Here is a 17,229-nt window from a genome sequence, read left to right as displayed (position 1 = left end):
GATATCTCATCCGTGGAGCCTGGATGCTCACGGCAGTGTCATGGAGCATTGTGCATTTATTAGCGTTGTGTGTATTATAGGACTACAAGCATGATAATAGGATAATAAAATGAAAGAGTCAATGTCTATTTCTTTTCTCTACTCATCTAAGACTGTCGTATTTTGTTGTAACTTACGCTATTTCGTACCTGAGCCACTGAACGCGTGACGCGTAGTCACGTGACCGCGCCGCCACTGCGCGTCTTCCGCGACCAAACTTATCGAGTGTCGGAGACTTGTCAAGATTGTGACAGTTGTCTGTCCAATATACCAACAAGATGTCTTCTCGACCTGACCTCAAGGTGAGTCCACAAGATTCTATCGCCACTACCACAAGCAAGTACTAACTGAATGCAAACCAGGTCGACGACGAAGTCGGTTTCATCCGCTTCTACCGCTCCCTCCCAGACAACACCAACAATGAAACCATCCGAGTCTTCGACCGCGGTGACTGGTACTCAGCGCACGGCTCGAACGCCGAGTTCATCGCCCGCACAGTCTACAAAACCACCGCCGTCCTGCGCAACCTCGGCCGCAGCGAGACAGGCGGTCTCCCCTCCGTAACGATGAGCGTGACGGTTTTCCGCAACTTCCTCCGCGAGGCGCTCTTCCGGCTAAACAAAAGAATTGAGATTTGGGAGTCTGGTGGTACGGGCAAGGGACAATGGAAGTTGGGGAAGCAGGCGAGTCCCGGGAATTTGCAGGATGTGGAGGAAGAACTGGGCAGTGTGGGTGGATTGGCGTTGGATGCGACAGCGCCAATTATACTTGCTGTGAAGATATCCGCGAAGGCGGAGGGGAGGGGCGTTGGTGTCTGCTTTGCGGATGCGAGTGTGCGGGAGTTGGGGGTTAGCGAGTTCTTGGATAATGATGTGTACTCGAACTTTGAGTCGTTGGTGATTCAGCTGGGCGTGAAGGAGTGTCTGGTGCAGATGGATACGGGGCGAAAGGATGTCGAGCTGGGCAAGATCAGGACGATTGCGGATAGCTGTGGAATTGCTATTTCGGAGCGGCCGGCGGCGGATTTCGGTATTAAGGATATCGAGCAGGATCTGACGCGGCTGCTGCGCGATGAGCGCTCAGCTGGGACGCTGCCGCAGACGGAGTTGAAGTTGGCCATGGGCTCCGCGTCCTCGTTGATCAAGTATCTCGGGGTTATGTCTGATCCGACCAATTTCGGGCAGTATCAGCTGTACCAGCATGATTTGTCGCAGTACATGAAGCTAGATTCGTCGGCGCTGCGTGCACTGAATCTCATGCCTGGTCCGCGCGATGGGTCGAAGAGTATGAGTCTGTTTGGGTTGCTGAATCACTGCAAAACGCCTGTGGGTAGCCGGTTGCTTGCGCAGTGGCTGAAGCAGCCGTTGATGGATATCAAGGAGATTGAGAAGCGGCATACGCTGGTCGAGGCGTTTGTTGAGAATACCGAGCTGCGACAGACTATGCAAGAGGAGCACCTGCGGTCTATTCCTGATTTGTACCGGCTGGCTAAGCGGTTCCAGCGCAAGCAGGCTAATCTAGAGGACGTCGTTCGTGTGTACCAAGTTGCTATTCGTCTGCCCGGGTTTGTCAGTTCTTTGGATAATGTTATGGATGAGCAGTACCAAACCCCCTTGGAGACGGAATATACGGCCAAGCTTCGACAGCACTCGGATAGCTTGGCTAAGCTTGAGGAGATGGTTGAGACGACGGTTGACCTTGATGCGCTGGAGAACCACGAGTTCATTATCAAGCCCGAGTTCGACGATAGCCTGCGCATTATTCGGAAGAAGCTGGATAAACTGCGGAATGACATGGACTCTGAGCATCGCCGTGTCGCACGGGATTTGGACCAGGAGGCAGACAAGAAGCTCTTCCTTGAGAACCATCGTGTGCACGGCTGGTGCTTCCGACTCACTCGTACCGAGGCGGGTTGTATCCGGAATAAGCGGGAGTATCAGGAATGCTCGACGCAGAAGAACGGCGTTTACTTTACCACGTCGACTATGCAGTCTCTTCGCCGCGAACATGACCAGCTGTCTTCGAATTATAACCGCACGCAGACCGGCCTCGTCCATGAAGTCGTCGCCGTTGCCGCGTCGTACTGCCCGGTCCTGGAACAGCTTGCCGGTGTGCTGGCCCATCTCGATGTCATCGTTAGCTTTGCGCATTCATCCACACATGCCCCGTCCTCCTATGTACGTCCGAAGATGCACCCGCGTGGCACGGGAAGCACAATTCTGAAAGAAGCCCGCCACCCATGCATGGAAATGCAGGATGACATCTCCTTCATCACCAACGACGTCTCCTTGGTCCGTGACGAGTCTTCGTTCCTTATCATCACTGGTCCTAATATGGGTGGTAAATCGACCTACATCCGACAGATTGGTGTGATTGCGCTCATGGCGCAGACTGGTTGCTTCGTCCCTTGCTCTGAAGCTGAATTGACCATCTTCGACTGTATACTCGCCCGTGTCGGTGCTAGTGACTCTCAGCTCAAGGGTGTTTCGACGTTCATGGCGGAAATGTTGGAGACTTCGAACATCCTCAAGTCGGCTACGTCGGAGTCTTTGATCATCGTCGATGAGTTGGGTCGTGGTACGAGTACGTATGATGGATTCGGTTTGGCCTGGGCTATTTCAGAGCACATAGTCACCGAAATCCGCTGCTTCGGACTCTTCGCGACCCACTTCCACGAACTGACAGCCCTCGCGGACCGATACCCCAAGTCAGTCAAGAACCTCCACGTCGTAGCCTTCATCGACGGCGCGGAAGCCAAGTCCGAGCCCACAGAAGATGAGAAAACCAAACAACAACGCCAAGTCACCCTCCTCTACCGCGTAGAACCCGGAATTTGCGACCAATCCTTCGGTATCCACGTCGCCGAGCTAGTCCGCTTCCCCGAGAAAGTCGTCAACATGGCTCGTCAGAAAGCAGAGGAACTCGAAGACTTTTCATCTGCAGAGCAGCCAGATAAGAAGGAACAGCAGTCTGCTCTTGACGGATACTCTCAGGAAGAGGTTGAGGAGGGTAGTGCATTGCTTAAGGCTATGCTGGTCAAGTGGAAGGGGGAGGTTGAAGCGCCTGGCAAGGAGGGATTGACGGCTGCTGAGAAGAGGCAGATTATGAGGGAGATTGTTAATGGGGATGAGAAGTTGAGGGCGAGTAAGATGTTTCAGGGTTTGAAGGCTTTGTAGGTTGCTCTTGTCATGGTACATGGGGCATGGAGTATTTCGGGTTTCTAAGCATATGGCGTCTGGGGTATATACATGAGATCTGGATTACATTTAATTAGATGAATATGAAAATCTCATTGACTTTTTAATCTCTGCTCAATTGCTGTTATACCTCCCCAGGAGTCACATGACGGAGCTCTTGGTCTAGACGATGATCCTTCCCTTTCAGGCATTTGGCACTTCAGGAACTAACCTCATCTCGCAACCTGTTGTCCTTCTCCATGTCCACGAAACCGCCTGTCTACTCTCTACCCAACAATCGCCGCCCTCTATATGTCGGTTATCTGTGCTTTGTGACCCCAGAATAATTCTCCCCGCTCAGCGATGCGCGCAATCTAAGGGTCAACGTCAACCGCGAACACAAAACCTCTTGAACGGAACGGCTCGAATTCATGCACCCCTTTTCCATACTCACACTCGGTATCTTCGTAGCGGGATATATCACCGCGAGGTGGGATCTGGTTACACGGTTATACGAACTGGCGATTTTCGCTTGGGATCACGGTGTTGTGGTATGTCCAGACTCTGCCCCCGGCGTGCATGCGGCTTTAACTGACTGGTGATTGATACGTGCTAGACTCGAACAGCTAAAGGATTCGTCTTCCTATCCTTCTTCTTTTTCCTCCTTGTTCTTCCGACAAATCATCTCGCTGCACGAGAGGGCCAATTGGTATGGCTATTCTGCGAACAGACTAGGTAACAACTTTCGGGGAGGGTGGCTGACGTGGGGTATAGCATCCGCGATACGTGAACTTAGGGGTTTCTGCTCGGGAACAATTGCGCCGTCGAGGTTCTTTCTGATCGCAACTGATTGAAGGATGACAACATGATCATGAGCGATGGTTTGCTACGGGTGTTTTGGCCATATGATCTCCCGCGCTCGCCGGTGCCAGGGGTGATTGTTGGATGGCGGAACTCGGAGCTGGATTTGTTTGTACTTACAGTGCTGGAGGATGTGGAGGTGAGTCTTATTCTTTGTCTCAGTGCGTCTACTATAGGGAGTAGCTGGCTAACTGTTCGCGATGGTTATAGCCTCGGAACGTCGACAATGCGCTGCGAGCCGGGATCCTCTTTCGCAATAGCCCCCATCCTATCGTACAGATTTTCAACCTTTGTGGAAGATCGATGATGCATGTTCTCGGAACAACGAATCCAAAAAATCCTCCTACGACATTTAAACCCTCAGACCTATACGTTACAACCCTGCCGTCATGTAGGGTGCCCCAGATTTATTGTCCGCCAGAGGCGAACCTCTCGGTCCAGGTCATCATGTTCCATCGCCCGCATCCGACCCGAATGGAGTACATGTCGCTGAACCCAATCTCTCTCGCGTTGGGCGACAAGACATCGACTGCGGAGGGATCCGGTGCGATGACCACAGGCGACACAGAGGAAGCACACGAAAAGGTTCGATCAGGGAAGTTAGTTGAGAAACTCAAATTTCACACAGTGGTCAAGCATTTTCCGTCGCAGAAAGAACAGGCGCTTCCTCTCATTATCAACCAGGCCAATTGCGCATACGAGATGGGAAAACTCATGGAAAAAAATAGTCACCTGATCGGGATCCGCGCGAAGAGAAGCATGAGCGTCGGAGAGCGCGTTGTGGAATCTGCTACTACCCTGTGGGATCTCTTTGTTCTCGGTGTCTCGTATGTATTCTGGCAGTGGTTTTGGCCCGTTATCACTCGGCTCTTCGTTATTGGTCTTGTGTTCCATCGCGGGGTCGCGGAGGTGGTCCTGCAGGTTCTTGAATGGCGCGCTCGCCCTGATGCTGCTGCTGTGAAAGACATATCAGCGACGGCCCAGCAGGTGGATATCCGGCTCCAGCAGTTTTGCTACTGGCCCATACAGTACGTCAAACTGCGTCAAAGGAAGGACAACTGGGAGAGCGTTACGACAAGCCATCCAGATTACATCCGGTTCTACAACAGTCTTTGGCTGGTTGCTAATGATGTGATTATTGGGATTGCTTTGGGATCGTACATCATCGACAATGCAAATTGGGTGGCTTTCCAAATCAATAACGTTCTCAGTGGCTGGACCGTCGAAGGATTGCAAGGAACAATCTCGTGGCTGATGGATTGGCCGGCTGGATTGAAACTCAACAATGAACTGGCTGCTTTCTTGGGTGACCTTTTCCTGTGGGTCATAGAGAATTGGGCAGGTATGTTAATCGACTTTCCCTTTTCGTTCGTCGGGACTAACTGGTTGAAGCATGTATTGCAAATCTACAACCCTATCTTCCTCGCGTCATCTACGTTGTGGGCTGCTCAAGCTTCGCCGGAGCAAGCATGCCCATAGCGCTCTTCTCTGATCTTGTCTCCATCCTTACCGTCCATATCTACTCCTTCTACATCGCCTCTGCCCGTATTTTCAACTGGCAGCTTACGATTATAATATCCCTCTTCCATCTTTTTCGCGGCAAAAAGCGAAACGTGCTACGCAACCGTATAGACTCATGCGATTATGACCTCGATCAACTTCTTCTTGGAACGATCCTGTTCACCGTCCTCTTCTTCCTTCTGCCCACTGTCGTTGTCTTTTACCTGACCTTTGCATCCGCGCGGATGTTGATCATTTCGTTGAAAGCAGCGTTGGACACTTGTCTGGCGTTCTTGAATCATTTCCCGCTTTTTGCGTTAATGTTGCGGGTTAAGGATTCGAGGCGATTGCCAGGTGGTATTCGGTTTGAGCTTCGCGAGGAGCATGACAAGTCGAACAATAATACCCCCACTACTATGTCCTACATCCATCTCGAGGTAAGTATTCTCTTCCATATCGCGTTCATAAGACCAGCTAACAAGCGAAAAGTCTATCCCGCTCCCCCTCCGCGCGATGTTCGACCAATACTTCCAATTAGGCCATCGTCTTCGAAAGCATTATCTCTCTCCACGCGTAATCTTTTGTCTTGTAACCGGCCGTTTCGTACCGCCGATTCACCGCCGCAACCTGTACAGCATGCAATATAGCATGTTACCAGCACGTCGAGCCGGAATGGCAGAGGTGTGGGCCATGTTAACCCAGCCCAAGAAGGGCGGCAGTGGAGGTAGTGGTTCGTCGTCAGGCGGTGGGATAAGTACAGGAGGAAATGGATTACTCAAGGTCCCGGCGGGATTTGGACAGGGGGATACTAGGAGACGCGGACATCGATGATTGATCTTCTAATAAAATAAACGCACTATAATGTCTAACTCCAATGCACCAAATGCGGCCACCGTGGCCTGCGAATCTTATCAGACCAATGCCATATCGCCCAAATCAATACCGTGACAGCCGTCAAAGGAATCGTAATGACCCAGTAAATCCAGAATTTGTTTGAAACGGTGAACTCGCTCTCTGATCCCATGTCAAAGAAGTTCATTCCGAAGACGCTCTATATAATTATTAGGTCAGTATGTCCACTATTTTTGGTCATTGAAGCTTGGTTGGGAGCTTACCGAAACAAAGGACCCTGGCACGTAGAGCAAACTGACGATTGCGATGGTTTTCATCATAGCGTTGTCGCCTTGGGCGTTTGTTCCTAGGTTCTGGGAGACAATGTTGAATGCCTGTAAATGAAATCAGTAATTGCTCATGTCAGGGGAAAATTATGCCATTAGAAATGTTTACCAAATTGATTTCGTTCTGCAACCGCTCACTCAGCGATGCAGACCTCGTCTTCAGACAATGTATCTCCTTGGCCAGAAAGAGCAGATCCTGCTTATTCTGAAGGCAGACCATGCGATTCCGCTTGGCAGACCCAGTATTACTGTCATAATATTCCGTTTTCCAGGATATCTGTGCTTGGACCAGCCGGTCCAGCGTATGCTCAGCGACGTGTAGAATCTCATTCGCATGAGAGACATGACGCGCGATGTCGTGAAGATTGGGGAAATTAGGTGCTGGGGGGTTAGGTTTGTTGCGTGCCTGTAAAATCCGGGACATCGGAGAATTGGGATTAACTGAATCGCTCTGGACAGTCGTGGTCGAAGACACAGATATAGATGTATAATCAGAACGCACCTTTTCCACTGGCCGTACAAGGTCTCGTACAGACCACACTGTATTATCGTAGAGAGACTTTGCTTGGCGAGAGAGGATCGTGTGCCAGATGAATGGGTTCTCGCTGTCTTGGAGGGAGTAAAATAGTGACTTTTTGATCACTGAATCTTCGTGGTCGCTGGGGAGGTCGATGAAGAAGATTACTTGCCGGCCGGTTTTTGCGTGGAAATGTACCAGGACTGCTACTTGGAGCCAATTGTATTCGATTTTTGGGGATTTTTTGTCAATATTGATGTTTTTGATTTTGAAGCAGCTCCATGATACTATATATTATATTAGTATTGGGTGTTCCTAAAAAATGGCAGGACTTACTGTGACTTGCTATCTTGCCCTCTTCGTCGATGATATATTTCGAATGGAAGGAGCCGTTGATATCGCCGTTGACGACGGGGTAGAAGTCATCGGGAAAGTAAATGTATTTATCTGGGGATTTACAGGTGTCGATTACTTTTGCTGTTGTAAATCTATTGCTCTGTCAGAAGGGACATGTATGTTGACTGACGAGAGGCATACATGACAGTGGTAGAGCGGCGAGTTGCATCCTACTACTCATTAGCAAAGCTGATAGGCATGTTGATTCGAGATACATTTACTCTGATTGCATGGCATAATTTGGAGTGTTCTTCTTCCCAATCTACGTCTGCAGAAAGTCAGTAGTAGGCTTCTGGCAGAACATATGCAAAATGTACATACCACGCGGGTAGTAGACCCTAACGTCGTCGGCACTCAAGCACGGGCTCCATCGTGTAGTCTCCTCGTCACTACTCGGTGATGACGAAGATAAATCTGACATGACATATGACATTAAATATAAAACGATTATGGTTGAGGGTATATTGCAGCCCAGAACAGAAAACGAAAGAAAGTGGAAGGCTGGGCCTTTTATCCCGACCAAATGCAGAACACAGGTGGCAGTGTATGTTGATTGCCGCAGCTTTATCTCTGTCTTCAGCCAACCATCTGATAGGACTATACACATGTGCGGTGGGGAATCGGTGAAATGCACAATGCGCAGTAAGCGTCGAAATGCGGAATAACGCCTTGCCAAAAGATCAAATCAAAACGCCGTATAGATACAGATATCCCAAATGTTGTCAACAAATGTACATAAGCTCGTATATATCCAAAAGAGGGGAGATCCAAAGTAGAGAACGAGAAAAGCAATTATTCCCTCCGTAGAAAATCGGTGTCGCTCTCTCTGCTGTTCCTCCGCGCTTCTTCGACCATGCCTTCGATACCTTTTTCTTTGAGGGCCCGCTGAAAACAATTAATATGAATATTCATGTAGATAAATGACGAAACATACATTCAAACATGTCTTGTACTTGGAGAAGAGGTCTTCGCATTCATTTGACGAGGTTTTACCACGGAGGTATTCTTTAAAATGTCAATAAGAGACATTCTCGAGTCGATGGATGTTCCAAACATACTCTCACTATACCACTTGAGGAAGCAAGTGTCATATTTCCTGAATTGCTGGTTAATTTATATCATCTCATAGTGATAGTGCGGAATGAACTCACTCTTTGATATCGTTGCACTCCGGAGCTATCGAAGCTGCCATCGTATTATTGTTCAACGACGAGGCTTCCCGGTTTGGAGCGTTCTCTCCCATTACCGATTTCGTTTATCAACAATTTCTATCGTATATTACAAAAAGAATAAATCAATTGATTGCGCACTTGTAGTTGTTCTTCTGTAGAGCGGATCGTCGCTATGTCAGAGGATTTCTAGAGCTAATCCGAATAAAGTAGGCGGTCGGTACTGTTTCCGCCGGCTGTGATGTTTCTCCACTTCCGAGGAATTATTCTTGCATTTTTTCATTTTGAAGGCGAAATTCTCTGATTATCGCCAGCACCTTCTACGCCGTTATTGTTATCTTATTGTTTCTGGCAGTAAGGCTGCAACTGGTCTGGCCGCAATCATGGATTCCGCGGCGGACTTCTCCCAGTTCGATGGACAATTAAAGTCGTCACTTCTGCAGGTCACGCGCACGATTAACCAGCTCTCCGCGGGAGATCTCACCTTCCACCGTTCTGCGAATAGAGAACTCGACGAATCTTTCAATGAGCAAAGTGGAAGACTCATTTCCTTGACCTCGTCACTCCTCAAGGCCGCGACGACAGGAACAGACCTGCGACCGCCGAAACTGCGCAACGATAAAGAATCACTCGAGGATAACTGGAACAGCGTGGTAGATGTCATTGATGCGTTGTTGGAACGGGCGGATGCATGCTTGGATGAATTCACCGGCGTGATTAAGAAATTGAGTCCCTCGCAGGAGGATCAGAGTGTGAGGGCTGCTGCGACGAGAAAACCGACGAACAAATTCCCTACCGTTTACGATTACGGGCCGTCCAGGATCCCCAAGCCGCAGTTGCTGTTCGAGCGCAAGACGGATGCTACCGATGAGTCGCCTTTCCGGCCGCTACTCAAGACTAAGCCGCATGCGGTTGTTCCGTTGGAGGAATCCATGAGATCGGACGAGTTAGGTGGTTATAAGAGCCCGTACGAAACGGAGATTCGCGCCGCCAAATATCCCTCCTCGACATATAACGTTTCTCCTCCGATCGACTATTTACCGTTTAATTCGACCAAGGCTACGTTTGTGGACACAATGGAAGGGGTGATGGAGATGTTGGGCGAGCTGAAGGCAGCGAAGGGGATTGCGATTGACTTGGAACATCATGATGTGCATGCGTATCACGGCCTTGTGTCGCTGATGCAAATCAGTACTCGGGAAAAGGATTGGGTTGTTGACACGCTCAAGCCCTGGAGAGAAGAACTTCAGGTGCTGAACGAAGTGTTCGCTGACCCAAGCATTCTCAAGGTGTTGCATGGTGCGTCGATGGATATAATTTGGCTACAACGTGACCTGGGCCTCTATGTTGTAGGGTTGTTTGATACCTTCCATGCTGCCAGCGCATTGAGTTACCCGAAACGCAGTCTTAAGTACCTTTTGCAGAAGTTTGTCAACTTCGAAGCCGACAAGCGGTACCAAATGGCCGACTGGAGAGTACGCCCCCTACCAGAAGGCATGTTCGACTACGCTCGCTCGGATACCCACTACCTTCTCCATATTTTCGATCACCTCCGCAACGAGCTTGTTCAACAATCGACGCCCGGTAACAACCTGATCGACTACGTTCTAGAACAGTCGAAGAACGAGGCTTTGCAGCGCTATGAGCGCCCTGTGTACGATGCAGCCACCGGGCAAGGGGCAGGTGGCTGGTACGATTACCTGTCCCGCAACCCGGCGCTTCTGAGCAAGGAACAATTCTCCGTCTTCCGCGCCGTCCACCAATGGCGTGACGCAGTGGCCAGAGCCGAAGACGAGGGCGTGCAGTGCGTATTCCCCAAGCACATCCTATTCAAGGTAGCGCACATCATGCCGCTTGAAATGGGCACGCTCCTCAAAGTCCTTTCGCCCGTTACACCGATTACGAAAGACCGATCATATGAACTTTTGGAAGTGATCAAACAAGCCAAGATCGACGGCGCCAACGGACCTGAATGGCGCGACTTCATCAAACCCGCCAAGGGCGCTCAGATTGCTGCCGAGCCTGATCTTCTGGAGGCCCCCGCGACCGATAATCCCATTGCTGAGCGGTACGAAGTGTCCCAGTTCTGGGGTAATGCGCTGGCAGCGCAGCCTCACGAGCCTTTCACACCGCCCGAGTATTCTGCCGTGGCGTCCGCGGAGGCGCTACGGCTTTCTTTACCGCTACCTCCCATGCCAAAGACGGTGACGGAGGTTACTACGGCTAAGCCACCGTCTCCCAAGCCCGCCGCACCCGCACCCGCACCCGCCCCGACAACAGAGGAAGGACAAGAAGACCCGAACAAGCCGTTCACCGTGAAAGAGATGGGCGGGCCACGCAAGCGCAAAGCCGAACGTACACCAGCAACAGATGCGACCGACACGTCCGACGAACCCGACATTCTTTCTCTGGACGTAGCTGACGGAACCGAGAAGCCCAAACTCTCCAAGGCAGAGAAGAGGAGGGAAAGGAAGAAGAACAAAGCGCCCAAGTTGGAGCAGGACCAATTAGAGGAAGCACCGTTTGACTACGAGGCTGCGGCGTCTGTGCTGCATGCACAGCCTGCGCAGCAGGGAACATTGGCACAGCGGACGAAGAAGCCTTTCAACCCGCATTCGAAGCTGTTGGACACGCCGGCTGGAGCGCGCAAGTACCAGCGGGATATTCCTGGGAAACAGGCTACCTTTCGGTAGATATGGTGTATTTTTGTATAGTCGTTGCATAGTGTTTTTAGCGATACCCGTTTAAAAAAAGGTATTTTGGTTTTGGAAGATCAGCGACCACGGCCGTAAAGCGTCTTTCGGCGCTGCTTGACCATGTAGGAGTACATCATGATAGCGCCTAGATTGTTAGTCAACGTATCAGAAAACGACTGCAAGAGAACTTACCAGGCACGTAGAGCCCCAGACAGAAGTAGTAAATCAATGACGGTGTCGTATCAGCCACTCGCGCAGCATTATACATTAAGAACCACTCGCCCCCGATACCAATAGGGTACAGCACAAAAAACAACGAATACCGCAACCACTTCAACCACCCAGGCACAGTCACTGACTCCGCCAACAAAATCACAAAATACGAGTACCGCACAACATCCGCCAACGACCAGGCAAAAAGCATCGCCGCATAGATAGTCGCTCCGAGTCCGGGCTCGGATTGTCCGACTCCGACACCCGAAGCCGGAGACGGGGAGAAGAGTTGTGGGTAACCCCGATCAATGGCCCATACCTGGACGCAGCGGGTGAAGACTTGAGTGAAGGTTGTGAAGACGGGGGCGCGGGTGATTCCTACATACTGTTAATTTATTTCCTATAAGAGGGTTTTTTTTTTTTTTTTTTGGAAGCAGTAGTACCCAATGCAGCGTGGAGGATTTCGACAATGGCCAGGGATTGAGTATCCCGGGCCCAGGGTTCGATGTATGGGTACAGAGAGGAAGGGGATGTGGTGAGGGTGGAGACGAGGATTCGGGCCCAGAGAGCGGCGCTGAGAGCGTTGTAGAGCGTGAGATAGAGGGATTTCATGGTCATGTTCATTACTGAACTTTCTGGAGTTGTGCAGTGCAATAATGAGCCAGTCCGTGGTGGTGAGAATTTTTATTTTCATCTGCAGGTAATTTCCAAGGCGGTCTGAACCATTAATGCGGAGAGCCGATCACCCCTGAATCGAGTCCACATCCAGGCTGAACCAGAGTACGGAGTAGAGCATTCACATTGGGTCAGGAATGAATACAAAGTAGGAAAATGCAATATTGTTGACCATGGATGATTTACACGAAAGTTTGCAGTGATCAGACGATCCGTGGTTGTCATTTCTCTCTCTACTTCGGAGTACATATACACATGATGTCATCGAGTCAGGGCGTTTACTGGCCGTGCACGACGCAGGTACCGCATTCCCCTGATTCTCTTATCCGGCTCATGTGCAGAATATATTAAAAAGATAAACAAAAAGAAAGAAAAAAAAAAAAACTGTAACATTGCAGGACACTGTCCAGCACTTCGTACATACGAGTACAGTACGAGAACATGCCTAATGAAGCGAATGATAGACATCTTATCCACACGCTTTGACCGAGGTCACTGATAACCGCTTTCCCAATCGGGTTAGTGTGTCAATCAATCCGTGTATGGATCCCAAAATGGTAAGAGGTTGCTCTCGGCACTGGCTGAGAATTGATGCAGTGAGATATGCCCTCGTTCTACTGTATCCAGCTTTGGGCAATTCTGTACGAAACACAACGCTCGAGGCATCGTTGTGATTCAAACTGAAGCCGAAACAAAGACTGCGGCAGGTGATTGCCCTTGCATTGGCTTGCATCGACCCTCGCACCGGCGTCAGAAACGTTGGAGGCAGTACAGTCGCACTGGCCGGATGACAATCTTCCGTATGTGTAGTTATCCAGTGTATAGAATAGATAAAGCATGCATGTATAAGTGCATTATTGCCATTATATGATTACTTTGGGATTACTTGAGAGTGTTGATGGCTGGTGGAAGTACTTATACTTAACCATACTACTACTCTTATGGGCCCACCGCCCTCATCCCTAACACTAACTTAATCAATCCCCTCTCCTCCCCCATCTATCCCAACCCTGTCAATTTTCTTGATTTTTATTCAGTGCTCTCCTTCTCTCCTCTCTCTCTCTCTCTCTTTCTCTCCTACAGTCATTACTTTCTCTTAAATCGCTCTCACTGCTTACCGGCATCACTGTCTTTACCAACTGATAGGCAATCCGTTCCTGACCCAAGTCCCCATTCCTTAATCAGTCCCGTCTCCTGGCTCTTGCGCTCCCTCCCTACTTTATATCCAACTACTGCTAGACTCTGGTATGTATATCTCAGTGATTCAATTTCTGCTATATCTGTCTCTCTTGATCGCTGTTTTATTCTCTTCTATTTCTCGTATTCCACCCATACTCTTTAATACGGATTCAAATCGTATCCACCCCCCGTTCTTCAACTCCTTTCTCTGCGGATCCTGAATCCACTCCCCCCTCCTGTTTTGACTCAACTTTTTTTTTTCTTTTCCCTCACACACTTCAGCCCTCTTACTCTTCTCTCTTTTTAATAATATTCACGACTGACTTGCAATCGCGATTCTATGTTTTAAGAGGGATTTGCTCCATTGACAAACAATCGTTGTCGTTCTCCCCGTCCAGACTCACTCTTTCTCAAACGCGTGCGATAAGGAGGTACGACCGTTGCGTGATTGGCGTCCAATGATCCATGTCTCCTATATCCTAAACAATCGGATTCTAATGCATTTCTCGCAAAAGACATCTCAGCAACAATAGGTCAAACTTGCCGGCTGTGGACAGCAAACTCACAACCCCTTCGCTGATCGACCGGTCGCTGGCGCCCTGTCGTAAACTCTTCGACTCGCGCCGCTGCCCTCTCTCCCACCCCCCCCCCTTCGGGACTGACTTCACTTCTAATAATGCCCGTTGCGACGATGCTCCAACCGGCCTCGAGATCTTCTGCCTCGTCTTCGTCGTCCTTCCAACCCATCACCCGCCAGAACACCATGTCTTCCCACGACACTCGGTCCCTCCGTCAATCCAAGCGGATGTCGGTCACGGCCTTGTACCTGTCCATGTCGGCCAAAGACCGCGACTTGGAAATTTCAGATGATCTTGCCAAAGGTATATACTCCAACCAAGTACTCAGTTGCGCGAACTTTTTATTGATTATGTACAACAGCCCAGCGACATTTGCGCGATCTGAAAACGAAAATCTCCTCCCAATCCAAGAAGAACTTCGTCCTCGAGAAAGATGTGCGATATCTCGATTCGCGGATAGCTTTGTTGATTCAGAACCGGATGGCGCTGGAAGAGGTAAGCCAATACTCTCAATTTCGACTCGTGGGCGTGGATACTGACTCCGATCTATAGCAAAATGAAGTCGCCAGCCATCTAGATGACGCCGCGGATCCGCAGGAGGGTTTCTTTCCCAACGATGACAAGACCCAGAAATATGGAAACCTGCTCTTCCTTCTCCAGACCGAACCCCGTCATATCGCTCACCTTTGTCGACTTGTCTCTATGGCCGAAATCGATTCCCTTTTGCAGACTGTCATGTTCACCATCTACGGAAACCAGTACGAGAGTCGCGAAGAGCATTTGCTACTGACAATGTTCCAGTCGGTCCTGACCTACCAATTCGACAACACCCCGGAGTTCTCGTCGCTCCTGCGTCAGAATACACCCGTGTCGCGTATGATGACCACCTACACCCGTCGCGGTCCCGGTCAAAGCTACCTGAAACAGGTTCTCGCTGACCAGATCAACTCGTTGATTGAATTGCGCGACGTCGACATGGAAATAAACCCGTTGAAGGTATACGAAACCATGGTCAAGCAGATTGAAGAGGAAACCGGGTCCTTGCCCGACTACTTGGCTCGATCGGTCACGGCAGAGACGGCCGCGGAGAACAAGCAGGTACAAGCCATTATCGCGTCACGATTGGAGATGTTGACGAAATTCGCAAATGGCTTCCTGACCACCATCATTAACTCGGTCGATGAGGCTCCTTACGGTATTCGATGGATTTGCAAGCAAATCCGGAGTCTCACACGGCGCAAGTATCCGGAAGCTCAGGATCAAACCATCTGTACACTTATCGGTGGATTCTTCTTTTTGCGGTTCATCAACCCTGCTATTGTCACTCCCCGATCGTACATGTTGATTGATGCGACGCCCACCGAAAAGCCCCGTCGCACGTTGACCTTGATCGCCAAGATGCTTCAGAACTTGGCTAACAAGCCCTCGTATGCCAAGGAGCCGTATATGCTTGCACTCAACCCGTTCATCGAGCAGAACAAGGAGCGTGTGAACAAGTTCATGCTCGACCTGTGTGAAGTGCAGGACTTTTACGAGAGTCTGGAGATGGACAACTATGTCGCTTTGTCCAAGCGGGATCTCGAGTTACAGATCACGTTGAACGAGATGTATGCGACGCATAACTTGCTGGAAAAGCACAGTGGAGCCTTGGCGGCTGCAGACCAGCACTCGCATCTGCAGGAACTCCTGCAGGAATTGGGCTCCGCACCGCCCCAGGTCCCACGCAAGGAGAATCGAACAATTACTGTTCCTCTCTTTAGTCGCTGGGAAACGGCCTTGGATGACTTGACCTCAGCTCTTGATATTACACAGGAAGAAGTATGCTTCATGGAGGCCAAGTCGACCTTTGTCCAGATCCTTCGGTCCCTGCCACCAAACTCGTTGATCGCTCGTCGTCCACTCCGCCTTGATCGCATTGCTGAGGCTGCAGCGACCTTGCGGAACGATGCAGTGATGGTACGCAAGGGAATCCGCACCATGGAGCTCCTGAGCCAATTGCAGGAGCTGGGTGTTATCGATCGGGCGGATGACTTTGGCCTGCTCCGGGATGAAGTTGAGCAAGAACTGGTACACCTTGGGTCTCTAAAGGAGAAGGTATTGGACGAGACCAAGAAGCTTGAGGAGGTCTTCTCCACCATCCGTGACCACAATGCATACTTGGTGGGTCAATTAGAGACCTACAAGTCCTATCTGCACAATGTCCGCAGCCAGTCGGAAGGCAAGTCGCGGAAGCCGCAGAAGCATCAAGAACTTGGTCCCTACAAGTTCACCCACCAACAACTGGAGAAGGAAGGCGTCATTCGGAAGAGTAACGTTCCAGAGAACCGCCGTGCCAATATTTACTTTAACTTCAAGAGTCCTTTGCCAGGTACTTTCGTGATCAGTTTGCACTACAAAGGTTTGTTTCCCTTCTCCCCTCCCCAACTATCTCTTAATCATATACGTACTTACTCTCTTGATAGGCCGTGCTCGTGGCCTTTTGGAGCTGGATTTGAAGCTCGATGACTTGCTGGAAATGCAAAAGGACAATCTCGAGGATCTTGACCTCGAGTACGTCCAGTTTAATGTCACGAAGGTGCTTGCACTCTTGAACAAGCGGTTCGCTCGCAAGAAGGGCTGGTAATTATACACCCTTCCACCACTTGATGTTAAACGACGTCTTATGAAAAACTAGAAAAACTGAATGCCAACGAATCGAAAGGAGAAGAGACGAAAATACAAAAAGAGAAGCAAAAAAATTTCCGAAGATTCCTTTTCTCTCCTGACGAACGATGACCGAACCTCCTCTCCAGCACTTACGTTCTATACAACAAGCACGGACCGGATGGGTTTGGGTTGACTAATTTAATGTTACGACCTGAAGATGGACGCCTTCATCTATATTCCGATCTATCGATGCATTAGCCCAAGTGGACTATCGAGACGACTCGTCGCATATGTCCGGACCTTTCGTTATCCTTGTCCCCGGCTTTATGACTGAGGAACTATATTATGATTCTGATGGATCAAGGTATTCCTGCTGGTTCAGGGATCTCGTATGTCCTTTGGGATG

At 49.9% G+C, this 17,229-nt stretch overlaps 7 protein-coding genes across 7 annotated transcripts; 4 read left to right on the top strand and 3 right to left on the bottom strand.

Moving 5' to 3' along the window:
* Positions 1-317: 317 nt before the first annotated feature.
* On the top strand, positions 318-3,215 carry MSH2 (mismatch repair ATPase MSH2; the record flags this gene model as incomplete). The annotated part of the gene is made up of 2 exons (XM_043285294.1): positions 318-341; positions 402-3,215. 2 exons carry the CDS (start codon positions 318-320, stop codon positions 3,213-3,215), a joined length of 2,838 nt encoding a protein of 945 aa, XP_043134001.1.
* An 865-nt stretch (positions 3,216-4,080) lies between these two features.
* Positions 4,081-6,407, top strand: GPI1 (phosphatidylinositol N-acetylglucosaminyltransferase; the record flags this gene model as incomplete). The annotated part of the gene is made up of 4 exons (XM_043285293.1): positions 4,081-4,215; positions 4,287-5,418; positions 5,469-6,013; positions 6,066-6,407. 4 exons carry the CDS (start codon positions 4,081-4,083, stop codon positions 6,405-6,407), a joined length of 2,154 nt encoding a protein of 717 aa, XP_043134000.1.
* A 34-nt stretch (positions 6,408-6,441) lies between these two features.
* On the bottom strand, positions 6,442-8,274 carry ACHE_20935S (uncharacterized protein; the record flags this gene model as incomplete). Its single annotated transcript, XM_043285292.1, has 8 exons — positions 6,442-6,627; positions 6,692-6,802; positions 6,864-7,160; positions 7,257-7,558; positions 7,608-7,759; positions 7,809-7,837; positions 7,889-7,935; positions 7,989-8,274. The coding sequence occupies 8 exons, from the start codon at positions 8,272-8,274 to the stop codon at positions 6,442-6,444; spliced, it is 1,410 nt and encodes a 469-aa protein (XP_043133999.1).
* A 185-nt stretch (positions 8,275-8,459) lies between these two features.
* Positions 8,460-8,859, bottom strand: MDM35 (uncharacterized protein; the record flags this gene model as incomplete). Its single annotated transcript, XM_043285291.1, has 4 exons — positions 8,460-8,552; positions 8,602-8,672; positions 8,726-8,763; positions 8,819-8,859. The coding sequence occupies 4 exons, from the start codon at positions 8,857-8,859 to the stop codon at positions 8,460-8,462; spliced, it is 243 nt and encodes an 80-aa protein (XP_043133998.1).
* Positions 8,860-9,219: 360 nt separating this feature from the next.
* On the top strand, positions 9,220-11,529 carry RRP6_1 (exosome nuclease subunit RRP6; the record flags this gene model as incomplete). Its single annotated transcript, XM_043285290.1, has 1 exon — positions 9,220-11,529. One exon carries the CDS (start codon positions 9,220-9,222, stop codon positions 11,527-11,529), a length of 2,310 nt encoding a protein of 769 aa, XP_043133997.1.
* Positions 11,530-11,609: 80 nt separating this feature from the next.
* Positions 11,610-12,369, bottom strand: ACHE_20933S (putative membrane protein; the record flags this gene model as incomplete). The annotated part of the gene is made up of 3 exons (XM_043285289.1): positions 11,610-11,677; positions 11,725-12,123; positions 12,189-12,369. 3 exons carry the CDS (start codon positions 12,367-12,369, stop codon positions 11,610-11,612), a joined length of 648 nt encoding a protein of 215 aa, XP_043133996.1.
* A 1,906-nt stretch (positions 12,370-14,275) lies between these two features.
* ACHE_20931A (Ras GTPase activating protein IRA2) lies at positions 14,276-16,800 on the top strand (the record flags this gene model as incomplete). Its single annotated transcript, XM_043285288.1, has 4 exons — positions 14,276-14,480; positions 14,539-14,672; positions 14,730-16,575; positions 16,640-16,800. The coding sequence occupies 4 exons, from the start codon at positions 14,276-14,278 to the stop codon at positions 16,798-16,800; spliced, it is 2,346 nt and encodes a 781-aa protein (XP_043133995.1).
* Between the last annotated feature and the right edge of the window lie 429 nt (positions 16,801-17,229).

This window comes from Aspergillus chevalieri, chromosome 2 (genome assembly GCF_016861735.1).
Source record: "Aspergillus chevalieri M1 DNA, chromosome 2, nearly complete sequence".
Lineage (NCBI taxonomy): Eukaryota > Fungi > Ascomycota > Eurotiomycetes > Eurotiales > Aspergillaceae > Aspergillus > Aspergillus chevalieri.
Note: the sequence above shows the minus strand (reverse complement) of the source record. Positions and strands in the feature narration are given on the sequence as shown.